This window comes from Cucurbita maxima, unplaced genomic scaffold, assembly GCF_002738345.1.
Source record: "Cucurbita maxima cultivar Rimu unplaced genomic scaffold, Cmax_1.0 Cma_Scf00038, whole genome shotgun sequence".
In the NCBI taxonomy this organism is placed as follows: domain Eukaryota; kingdom Viridiplantae; phylum Streptophyta; class Magnoliopsida; order Cucurbitales; family Cucurbitaceae; genus Cucurbita; species Cucurbita maxima.
This window is the reverse complement of record NW_019272054.1, coordinates 1,303,872-1,315,740: the sequence shown is the minus strand read 5'-3', so window position 1 is coordinate 1,315,740 and position 11,869 is coordinate 1,303,872. Positions and strand designations below refer to the sequence as shown.

Genomic DNA, 11,869 nt, shown 5'->3' with positions numbered 1-11,869 from the left:
ATTGGGAAATTTATTTAAGAAAATCATAGAAAATGAAAAAAAAAATATATATTTTCACTTTATCTGAAAACATGTTTGATTTTGAAAAAAAAAAAAAAAAAAAAAAAATACTTAACCTTACTAAAAAATTGACTTAGGCCAACGTCAAAGAAAGGCCGACACTATTAACAATAGTCGGACATTATGTACTGAAAGCACGATAAGCATCGAGTGAAAGAATAGTTCAATCAAGGAATCACAAATCAAAGATTTGAGACCGAGTAAAAGAAGGGACAAAAGATTACATGAATTAAAAACAAAAAAAATGGTTCACGAACCTGATAGAGCCTTATATTGCTATACGAGTAAAGAGAGCATACCCATGGCAAAGCTTAAAATGCATGGGTCAATGCTGCCTAATTAATGATAACAAAATCTAGAAATTTTGGATCTTTATCATTCCTCTCATTATCATAATTATCACAAGGGCATCAGATTTGAATTTGTAAGGTAGATATTAATGGATAATTTTAGTACATTATAAATAAATGCCAACAAGATACCATATTCCTTAGCTTTCACTTCAAGTAATGCATAGTCTTAATGAAGTTATATATATATAAGAATACTCGAGTACGGTACAATTATGAATGACCAAAAATATGCACGAGTTGTATTTACAATTTCTTACAAATAAAGAGCGCAAAGAAAAAGAAAACGAAGAAGTTATCAAACGGCTCCTGAACGACAATATTTTTGTCATCGTACACGAAATAACATCTAAAATCTCTTGTCCAAAGGATTTCTTCAACTTCCAAAATTTGCAGCAACAAGTTCACAAAACTCTTGAATCTGGGGAAAAATAATAATGAGGGAATCAACAGTCTAAGGCAAAGCTTGAACCCAATCGAAGTTCAAGAGGGAAAAGTAGATATAAAAGAGGCAAGGCAGACATACCCAGCAGCATGAATTTACTGATACTAACAAAAAAATCAGGGGCAGGAAAAGAAGAATAAGTAAAGCAGAGCTTAAATCATTCCTTGAGAAGGGTCTCCAAGGCATCAAAAAGGAGTGGTGCCATGTCAATGTTCGGGGTTTTGATGGCGCATTTCAGTCCCGGGGTTCCGATAAGCGCAGTCAATTCGATCAAGAAAGGGATTCCTCTGGGAATTTTGGTAGAGAAATAGAAAACGTCTTGGTTTGTGTGCTTCCTTTTAGCAATGAAGAACATGTTTGTAGCAGCCAGTCGTTCCAGAACAGCCTCCATATTGGTTAGAACAATGGCAGGGAAATCCTTGGAAACTTCATTTGAGTCTGGGAGGGACCTCCACGTCTACAATGGAGAGATGATAAATGCCACAATTAAGACCAAATACCTAATGAACGATTTATCCAATTAGACGAAAAAGTAATCTAAAACTTTGTTTCCTCCAACTCCATCATCAGATCATGATTTCAATAATTTGTCCACTTTACTACGGGTTGATTTATCCAATGATCTCGAAACGATGAGAGTTCGTTATAGATGTCATTTCTACTCAACGATGAGAATTTGTAAAATAAAAAAGAGATGAAAATTCAGACACCCCAAATTGTAAATCCACAGTTTGTTCGACACCATTACTCGGTTGTCCCTACTAAGTGTGCATTCTACGTTAATAAACTGACTCGAGGAGTGAGCAAAACAAGAAATCAACATGATATTTATGATAAACAATGCAGCTGAAAACACTCATATTGTCACCAACAAAATAATAATGATAATAGATAAAGGAAATTGCAACCATCAACTTTACCTCAAGAAAGTTTGCACGTTCCATCCTCCCATCATCGGTGAAGAAAACGTGCATTGAGATTTTATCATTGAAGTACCACACTGGCTGCTGATTGTTCTTCACGGCTACCTGCAAAAGTGAACTTGGGGGACCTTGAGACATATTTTGGAACACTACCATAGGCAGGAGAGTACTAACAATTGACCCAGGCTGCAACGATGGAACCTATGAATAGTAAAACAAGAAGTTAGTTTCATCCGTGGACAATCAACTCCAAACAATATGCAAATCTACCTGTAAAGGTCCTGCAGGGGCGAGACCAAAGGTATTCTTGTTAAACTGGATCATGAATCCATCCAATGTAATCTGTGTATTGTTCTCGAACAATAAACTGTAAAATACTTGACCGTCCAATCGTGTGAGCTGGGCACTAATTTGTAAGCCTTGACCAGCTGATGCTGGTAGCAGGATAGGCAATGGAGGGCTGCAAACCAGAATTACAAAAGCTCATTAAGGGTAATGCATTATTCATACACACACACACTTTTTTTTTTTCCTTTAATAAAAGTCATATTCATAAACTTATTTCCATGACAATGTTCATCACTGTCATCAGAAACCTTCGAAGGGCCTTACTTTACAATCAAACAATATTTGTTCAGTTGCAGTATTTCAGACACTACTTATGATTCTTAAGCCAAAAAGTTAATGCAAACTACCCATGATTTAATCGCATACCCACAGATAAGAAAGTATCAATTCACTCACTCAGCAGAAGCAGCAGGCTGATCAAAAGGGACAATAGCATTATTATCCAATCCAATCAGGTCACCAAGTAAATCCGGAACTGAAACTGGAGGTGGAGGAGCAACTAAGCCAAGGGCCAGTCTCTTTGGTACTGAATAAGGTGCATCTGAGGTTGTTGGAGGCATTGCACCACCAACGTGGACAGGAGATTCTGAATACCCTGTGTCACTTCCTTCAGGAAAATCTTCTTCATCTGTTCTCTGAGCAATCTTCGTACGGGTAACAAATGCTTCAGGGGGCTTGTGATATACAGACGATAAAGTGGCAACATTGGCAAGGAGCTCATCTAGGAGCGAGGAATCAAGCAGATTAGAATCATCGCCAATCACAGGCTTCTCGGAAAGAACCACATCCTTCGCTGCCTGCAAAATAGAAACTACTGGATAAACTGAGATTCATGTACCTAGCTATTGTATCAAAAGTGAGATAGGATTGGTTGTTTTGATTCTAATAAGTTTTTTTTTAAAAATAATATAATCATGACATGTACTCGGTTTCTCCCCGCACATATACTTGAGGATGAATCTTTAAAACAAAACCCATGGTTCTACCCAAAAGCCTATAGTTTAACCTCAAATAAATGGTCATACATTGGATGTTATAATCACAGTGAAGCTGAAAAAAATGATGTGCATAATGTAAACCTCTGGATCAGTTGATAGGAGCCGCCAATAGATATATGCGCGGTCCCGCAGATCAGGATTGTCCGTCTCCACAGTAGCATTGTTCAAAACAACCTGTAAATTGACAGGAAGTAAATATTCATTGGGTTGATATCTAGGGACCATAAGTACAGGGCACTAGACGATTTCACAGTTCTACCATACTATGATTTTATCAGAGAGACCATGGCCATTGTGCTCAGACTGACGATGATTACTAACAGAAATGATGAACACAAATAAAGTCCATCGGTTTCTTACCCCCACCCCCACACAAAGAAATATAAAAGAATAAAAATAAAAATAAAAGGTCCATCTTAATAAGAGTTTGTCAGTAACTATTTTGATATTTTTAGCATAAATTAGCTTTTATAATAATTAGCAACAGTAATTCTCTTATTTGTTCCGATTACAAACAGATTTTTCCATGTCAGTGCCTAAACACATGAAGAGAATTGCTGGATGCAATAACTCCATGATCCATGGAAACTAAACTCATTTGCAATCGTAACGAGATGGCACAACCTGTATTTCACCAATGGATTTGGGAATTGAAAATTAAGCTTGTAGAGAAAAGACCTGAATCATCTGCTGTGGTCCCTCGGTTGGCTTCTTAAGAAAAAGTTTGACAGTTGCAGTCAGCAATTGAAGCTGGACTTGTGCAGGTTCCTCAGGGAAATTCTCCAAGAAGCTTTCAAGAAGTTCATCTGCATTGTCAATTCTCTCCGCATACTCTCCAATAATCCAGATCATTGATGCCTTGAGCCAAGGGACAAACATATGATAAAAGTGTGACTTCAAGAGATGGAACCACTTGTGCTATTGATATAAAATTGCACCACTATTACCTTGGCTTCTGGCTCATCCAACGTGTCTAAGCTTTCACAGAGTGTTGCAATGATGGACTCATAACTGTAAACAGAATAGAAATTCACATAAAGTCAGAATGATGAATTTATCATTCAATCAGCGAAAGCCAAAGTTGAAGGGATGAAAAAAATGCTTACGTGTTAGGATATCTCCTAAAAATATCCTTGATAATTATAATAGCCTCTTGAACCACGTGGTTGACTTTAATTTTGATCAGCTCGAGCAACACGCTTATGCATCGTTCAGCAGCTCTCTCTAGCTTGATTGCACACCTACCAATGGCACGGACAGCTTTTCTTACAAAATCTACATCTACTTCAGTGGCATACTCCTTGAACTCCAGCAGAACCTATCAATATCATAATCAAAAGGGTGTCATTTCATAGAATGTTCTATAATATTTATAGACATACTGAGGAATAGATAATGCTGAGAAAGAAAGTGTACCTGGTCAATATTCCGTTCAGATGCAAGCTTAATCAAGATCTCTAACTTCTCCATCTTTACATAGATTGGATCATTGTATTTACAGAAGAAAACCTACAAAATGGGAAGAAAGCAAAAAAGATAAAAGGGAGAGTAGTGGTAAGCTTCTTAGCAAACAGGATGTACTAATCTTCCAGTTAATTTTACATCCATCTTTACTAAAAATTACAAGCTAGCATCATGGTGGCAAAATTATCACCGACCTTAATTTCATGTGCAAGAATAGTAGGACGTTTCTGTACTATAAGGTTGATATTTCGCAATGCAACATATTGTATCTCGGGTTCTGCCGAAAGCAAAGTAACAAGAGGAGGAGCCATCTTTTTACAAAGATTTCGAACTACATCAGTGCTACTGATCAGTTCCATTTGTTGAAGAATCATCTATCAATAAGGAGAAAACAGAAAAAGAAAGATGAACAATATTAATTAGTTGAAATAACTAAGACTTTCTCAAAATCACCGCCATATATATGGTGGAGAAAATCAATTACTTAACATATCCACCTTCACAGCTGACAGAACAACAGCACAGTTAGCATGTTGTAGCCGTGGAGTAACTCTCTCTATTATATTTTCTGCTTCACGAGCATCCTCTGCTTTGAATCTAGAAAGTGCGTCCAGTATAAAAACTTGACCCCACCTGAAGAAAAAATCAGGGTACATAATTATTTTCAGGAAAAAAAATATTGAAGAAAAAAATACAGCAGAAAAGAATTTCAAGGGATGTCCTTCCCACAAAAACAAAGAAGCCATTATCATTCTGACTCCACGATGATAACATTAAGAACTATCATCCAGTTCATGTTCTGTGTGGAATTGGGACAGTTACACTAAGGTTGAGAACTGTGAGTTCGACTTTTCAAGAAGGGCAAAGTTTGGTGACATGCTAATTTTTTGCTATTTTGGGGAGAGAGAGAAACAATAGATTTTTTTCAAAGGGTGGAAGGGTCGTATGACAAAGTTTGAGAGACAATGAGGTTCAATGTCTCCTGGCATTAGTCACTAGGTCCTTTTGTAATTATGATTTTAGTTCGGTGGATTGGAGTCCCTTCTTGTAGGTTGTTGTTTTGGAACTCCCTTTTGTTGGGCTTGTTTTTTTGTATGTCCTTGCATGTTCTTTCATTTTGCTCAATGAAAGCTGATTCTTTAGGAAAAAAAAACAAACATTAAGAACTATCAGGGGATGTTCTCCCGGAAAAAATGCAGAAGCAAGAATGATGATAACATTACTCCCCCAACATAGCCTCCATGACTAAATGTAGCACTAAAATACAGACACTCCGTGATGTTTCTGGTGCATAGGGACCTAGATTACTTTCAATTGTGCAATTTATTGCATATTTTTAAAAGAGATCAATTTTCTTATATCTCATTAAAAAAGAATCTGCTGTAATAAATGAAAATTAACCACGAACAATTATCTTCTTATTGGACGTCTTTCACATAGAGTATTAATAAAAAGTTTTACACAGATTGAACAAAACAAAGGCCGCACTTACTCAGTACACTCATTCAAAGCTGTGAGAAGTTTTGACAGTGTGTGACTTGTTATCTCAAAGATGGGTCTGCTACTATTCTCCTGTATCTCAGCAAGAGCAGCCACAGCATTTGCAACAACCATTGGATTGTTATCTGATATTAAGTCTTTGAGAGATTCCAAAAAACCTCTGTCCTCAACTAACTCAGCATTTATATCAAATAGTTTGGCAACACAGATGGCAGCTGTCTTGCGGACATAAGGGTCATCATCCTGTCATAACATTAAAAAACCAAAAGATTAGATAATTGAGTCAGAATTCAAAACCCAATAAAAAAAATCTTCACCTCCTAACCACAGGCATTTCAGTCCATTGAAAGAAATGAAAGAGAGAGAATTTGTAAACAAATCAAGCAATGACGATGCATTGAGAATCAGAAACAAATACTGAATTTAGATAGCAAAAAATATGAAAATGAGCCAAAAATAAACAACCTTAAGGCATCTCTGAAGAGGATCACACAAGTATTCTGTAATTTTATCCACACGAATGCATCCCATTGTCCTTACGGCCAACGCACGAATTAAAGGATTCGGATCTTGTGAATCCTGCACAAATATACATTAGTCAAATTACTCCTAAAATTTTCTAACACAGAAAGTCAGATGCATGATGTGTTTGACCTATTCGGTCTCATATTTTGAAAAATAAAATACAGTTAAAATTAATCGAGCAGATTAACTTCAACATTCATTCTTCTATGCAGACTGGGGTCCGTTTATACGGAACTTTCATATACCAGGTCCCTATATTCAAGAGCTTCTACAGCACACAAACAAAAGCTCTCACAAAATTCAACTTCTTGAGAGAGCAGGAGTTCTCAAAAAAAAAAAAACGGACTAGATGCTTTCTCCCCTGGCTATTGACAGCAAACGGTTTGCAAACTCCATAAATGGAAATCAGAAAATCAGCAACTCAAAAGGTGATGAGACAAATATATGGCAATTTCATAGGTATTGGGCACAAATATTATGAACTCCCCCAAAAAAATGAGAACAGTACGATAGAGGGAACCAGAAAAGATGAAGAACCTCCATCTCTCCTGGAGCAAAACTTTGCTTTCTGTCTTTCTTTTTCATATTTAGCAGGACCCTCCAGAATATTGCGTTTTTAAGAAAACCTTAAATGAAGTACCAAAATTAAGCAAATTCATAAAATAGTACTCTATGTATGTGCTGTTCCATAAGTATTACATCACATATGGGGAGGAGATTTGAACATACAATCTTTTAAAGAAAGTAGAAATCCTTAAACTTCTAAATTATACTCATGTTGGCATGGTAAATCACTTGACTCCAGTGTCTAAACCAGAAATAAAGATAATATAATTTGCCAAAAAAAAAAAAAAAAATTAAGAAATTTCAGTACATACTTTAACAAATGTGTTCACTGCTAGAATGGCTAGATCAGGCTGGCTTTTGGCATAATTAATTAGATACAAGTAAACCAGCTTTTTCAGCTCCAAATTTTCAGTCTGCATGCAGTTTACCACGTCTGTGAAAAGTGACGATACATCCTTCCCAACCGTCATTGCAGCAATGACCTTTTTAACAGCATCTTTTCTTTTATCCTGCAAAATGTTTTAAAAGCTACTTCTGAAGAGATGCACAGTTAACACTAAAAACAAACACATTTTTTCTACTACCAAGACCTAATTCCAGAGGTATGAGACTTCACGCCAAAAGGAAGCATATCATATAGCAAGAGTTTGATTCAGAAACCCCTAAATCCAAAATTTGATACTCATGGTAAAAAACGAAAAATCATATGTCCTGACTACGGTTTAACTTCTAAGTATTTACCACACATACCATCAGTTCATTAGTTACTGAGAAAAAAATTATTGAGCATATTTGATCATAAAGAGCCCTATAGTTGGAAATGAGAGGTGAAGAAGCTATATCAAAAGGTCCAACCACAAACTGTTGGGAAAGTACAAACATAAGCAGTACTCCCTACTGGATTCAAACATTTAAGTTTCCTCAGATTTCTTATCGTCATGGCCTGATTACAGTTGATCATCGACATCTAAACTACATGGAGACATATACCGAATTATTTTTTTTTTTAACTAGAAACAACTTCTCTCTGATAGAATGAAAAATATTAAAAGTTCACGGGGGTAAGAACTCTCAAAGCGTATGAAAAAGAAAAATTAAAGCAGCAAAGAAAACCTTATAGAGATCAACATGAACAAGAACTTTTCATATACCTAATTGACTTTTGTTACCATTTTGAGATACTTGAGAAAACTAGGGAGAGCCTTCCAAATCTAGCATTATTGAGCTCTTGTTTGTATTGGAAAAGAATCTCAAACTTCTTTTGTAGATAATACTACTCTGCAAAGAATCACTCAATGATGAATCAGTTTCAACTTCCCATCAAGTTGTGCAATCCAAGCTGAAAGTTTATCCATAAAAGCGGAATCTGACTCCATAAAGAAAGATTCGATAAGCAAGACAAAGGAATGCACCAGTGGACTATTTGAGGAGAGAAGACGCAGCCCCTAAAAGAATATATAGGTGAATGAAACATCATTAAACTACCATGGAGTTAGTGCAAAAACAAAAAATCTTGAATGAAGACAACCGAAAGTCTTCTTGGAAAAGAAAACACCTTAAAAACTTTATACTTAATGTTTCACTCCTCTTCCATATTAATGCAACCTTGAACAAAGAGAATTTATTTGATAAACGAGGAGACTAAAAGCTTCATCTTCTTGCATAATTCAAAACCGAGCCAACTTGAAACTTGGGCTCCATGGAGAATAAAATTCGAATTTGAACTTAATGCTGCTATACAAGACCTTTGCAATCTGGAATGAAGATAGCCGAAAGTCTTCTTGGAAAGGAAAATGTCTTATAGACTTAAAACTTAATGTTTCACTCCTCATGCCCTTTGCAACCTTGAACAAAAAGAATTTATTTTATAAAAGAGAAGAATAAATGTTTCATCTTCACACAAAAAGTTGAACATCGAACCAACTTAAAACTTCAGCTATTCGGAGAATAAAAGCCAAAGTTAATGTCGCCACAATACTTCATAAAGACAACCTCAAAAAATGAAAGGACAATTAAATATTGAAGAGACTTAAACTTCTCTCATAAACAAAGGTTAAAGGCAAAATCCTCGTGAGACATGGCCCCAAAATCAAAATTAATGTTGACACAACGCTTCACAATCCTCAAATTATGCCAATTAAGACAGCCTCAAATACTTCAAAATGCAATAAAACCGAAGCAAATAAAAACAAGCTTCAAAGCCTTCAATGACGGCAGAAAGGGCAACAAATGAAGAGATGCGTGCATGGAGGAAACTCGATAGACCACTGTATAAAAAGTTAAATTTCCAACTATGAGTCGCTAATAAAACTCTTTCTCGTCAAAATCTCCAACTATGAGTCATATACCAAATTCTCTGCAGATGTTTTTCCTATAACATCAACGACTCTTTGATATGCTTATGGAAGGACATAACTGTAATGCCTGCTTACCGGCGAACCCGATTCACGATCGCTACTACTGACACTGATAAATTTTAAAAGAAAATGTTTATATTTTAATATTAGTTAATAACATAACCATTATTTACATATATTCACAATAAAATCACACAACTACAAACAAGTTCAAAATAGAGAAACATGGAGTTTTAACACAAAACAGACTTGGGTCTAGACAAAATCTCTAAAGCCTCCAGCTCGTCCGCACAGTTGTATTGGTCACGCTGCATCTCGTATATCTGAAAAGAAAATTAAAAATAATTTTGATGAGTAATTAATTTACTCAGTAAGTAGTTAACTTGTAATTATCTGATCTGATTATTAACTTTAAAATTTCCAATTAACAGCCCATCTAGAGTTTTCGATTCGGATCGGGTTCTCGATCCAACCATCAATGCATCTCATAAGCTTGGATCATCTATCCCAGTTCCGACTCGAGTTCACTGCTCGTGTCGCCTCTTGCATTGCTACCAGTGAAGGGCATCCTTTCAAAGGTGAATACTTTCTGTTCCCAAAGAAGTTTTGGGGGTTTTAGGTGTTGATGCAGAACTCATGGTATAATGATTAACCTTTTCCTATTTATTCTCTACTTATGCTTATTATGAATTCTGAGCTGATATGTAAGACACGTTTACAATCAAATACGACCTGCCTAGAGTTTTCGCTTTGGATCAGGTCCTCGATCCAACCTTCCATTCATTTCATAAGCTTGGATCGCCTAACCTGATTCTGGCTCGAGTTCACTGCTTGTGTCGCTTCTCACATAGCTAATAGTGATGGGCTTCCTTTCAAGGATGTGTGTTTTCTGTTCCCACAGAAGCTTGGGGGTTTTTAGGTGTCAATGCAGGTCTCACTTTTCCTATTTTTCTATATTTATGCTTATTATGAATTATGAGTTCGTAACACTCTCTCGGTCAAATATGTCGCATCTTCTAGATACTCTGGCGGCCTGAAATAGCTCATAGCCTGACAATCAGGAATACTCATGTCCTTAACTTAGAACTCAACGCGTCGGTCAGGGGGTTCAATGGGATATAATAAACTAATGGGCAACATGCCCTCCCAATGGGATATAATAAACTAATGGGCAACATGCCCTCCCAACCTATCGTCCATTCAACTATAGGTGTATGTGAGGTCTAATTACAACTAGAGTTCACTTGACGAATCCTTAGTGGCTCCTACATTATACGATCATAAAAAGGGTATTTCTCGTGCATGTCACATAATATGATAAGCTCATAAGCATACATTAGAGCCACAAAGCATACACGATAATCACGAATCCCTACCATGCTTGAACTCTACTCATGTGAACATATTTATCGATACTTGGGTCAGGCAAATAACATTATTTCCACGTAGCTATGTCCCTGATCACATGATCAACATGCTTAGCACATATAACAAGTTAACACTTGTTTAGAAGCCTCGATACACTACTTACTTGTATCGCTAAATCCCTTTCTTACATAAAGCGTTACAAACTCGGCTATTACTCCTCAATCTTCTCCAATTAAACCTATAATTAATAACTTTTAGGGTCAATATGAATAGATCGACAGAAAAGACAAATAGAAGACGAACGGGACGAACTAGGATCCACCACGTGCTCACTCCCTTGACCATGTGTCTGCAGTTGTCTTCTACTTGGCGCCCCTGCGTTTTTCTAGAACTTCTCCAAAACACCCATCATGTCCTCGAACTTGATTCTTTGGCTACATTCATTATCTTTTATCGATTTCTTCTATAAAAATGTAGATCTCATTCCCACGAATCTATTGAGACAAGTTTGAGCATGTCTTATGCATTGTATATTAAGATATTGACATTCAAAGCTACAGATTTCACACAAACTTACCCTTTCATTTTGCTTCCCAACTTGGCTCGATGTCGCGCTTTTCCTCAAATTGAACTCACGAGGACATAGCCTTCAACCTTCTAAACATCCCTCTTGCTTCAATCTGCCAAAAGAACGCGTAAAACTCCACAAATTCACACATGAGCTCACTGTTCACATGCGTTTTATTTTTCCTTTCTCCTTTCTGCGTTTTGGTTTTCAAATCCCATTCCTTAACTCACTGTTTAGCCAAACCGTGGCTTTACATCCACTTAATCCTTCTCCTAAGAAAGATAGCAGACACACCTTGCACTCCAAATCCAAAACACGTGAGTGTGCACCGCTTCTCCCTCCTTCGCTGGCGTTTCAGCCCTTTCCTTCTGTTTTTTTTTTTTTTTTTTTTTTTTT

The 11,869-nt window shown here is 36.5% G+C and overlaps 1 protein-coding gene across 3 annotated transcripts in view; it reads right to left on the bottom strand.

The window, feature by feature from the left end:
• Positions 1–738: 738 nt before the first annotated feature.
• The window catches only part of LOC111469012 (beta-adaptin-like protein B), an 11,837-nt gene continuing 706 nt past the window's right edge, over positions 739–11,869 (bottom strand). Inside the window, exons 2-17 of one of the 3 annotated variants that reach the window (XM_023114209.1) lie at positions 11,483–11,841; positions 11,218–11,399; positions 7,492–7,689; positions 6,554–6,667; positions 6,081–6,331; positions 5,086–5,221; positions 4,783–4,962; positions 4,541–4,633; positions 4,231–4,442; positions 4,072–4,135; positions 3,803–3,982; positions 3,206–3,298; positions 2,523–2,923; positions 2,049–2,238; positions 1,776–1,979; positions 739–1,312 (exon numbers count right to left, since the gene is read on the bottom strand). In XM_023114209.1, coding sequence (XP_022969977.1) covers positions 1,013–1,312; positions 1,776–1,979; positions 2,049–2,238; positions 2,523–2,923; positions 3,206–3,298; positions 3,803–3,982; positions 4,072–4,135; positions 4,231–4,442; positions 4,541–4,633; positions 4,783–4,962; positions 5,086–5,221; positions 6,081–6,331; positions 6,554–6,667; positions 7,492–7,689; positions 11,218–11,250 — 2,649 coding nt within the window. In that variant the 5' untranslated portion in view covers positions 11,251–11,399; positions 11,483–11,841 and the 3' untranslated portion in view covers positions 739–1,012. Of the gene's footprint in view, positions 1,313–1,775; positions 1,980–2,048; positions 2,239–2,522; positions 2,924–3,205; positions 3,299–3,802; positions 3,983–4,071; positions 4,136–4,230; positions 4,443–4,540; positions 4,634–4,782; positions 4,963–5,085; positions 5,222–6,080; positions 6,332–6,553; positions 6,668–7,491; positions 7,690–8,331; positions 8,616–11,217; positions 11,400–11,482; positions 11,842–11,869 lie in introns of those variants that run through there. The other 2 variants (XM_023114210.1, XM_023114208.1) reach the window with 2 other exon arrangements.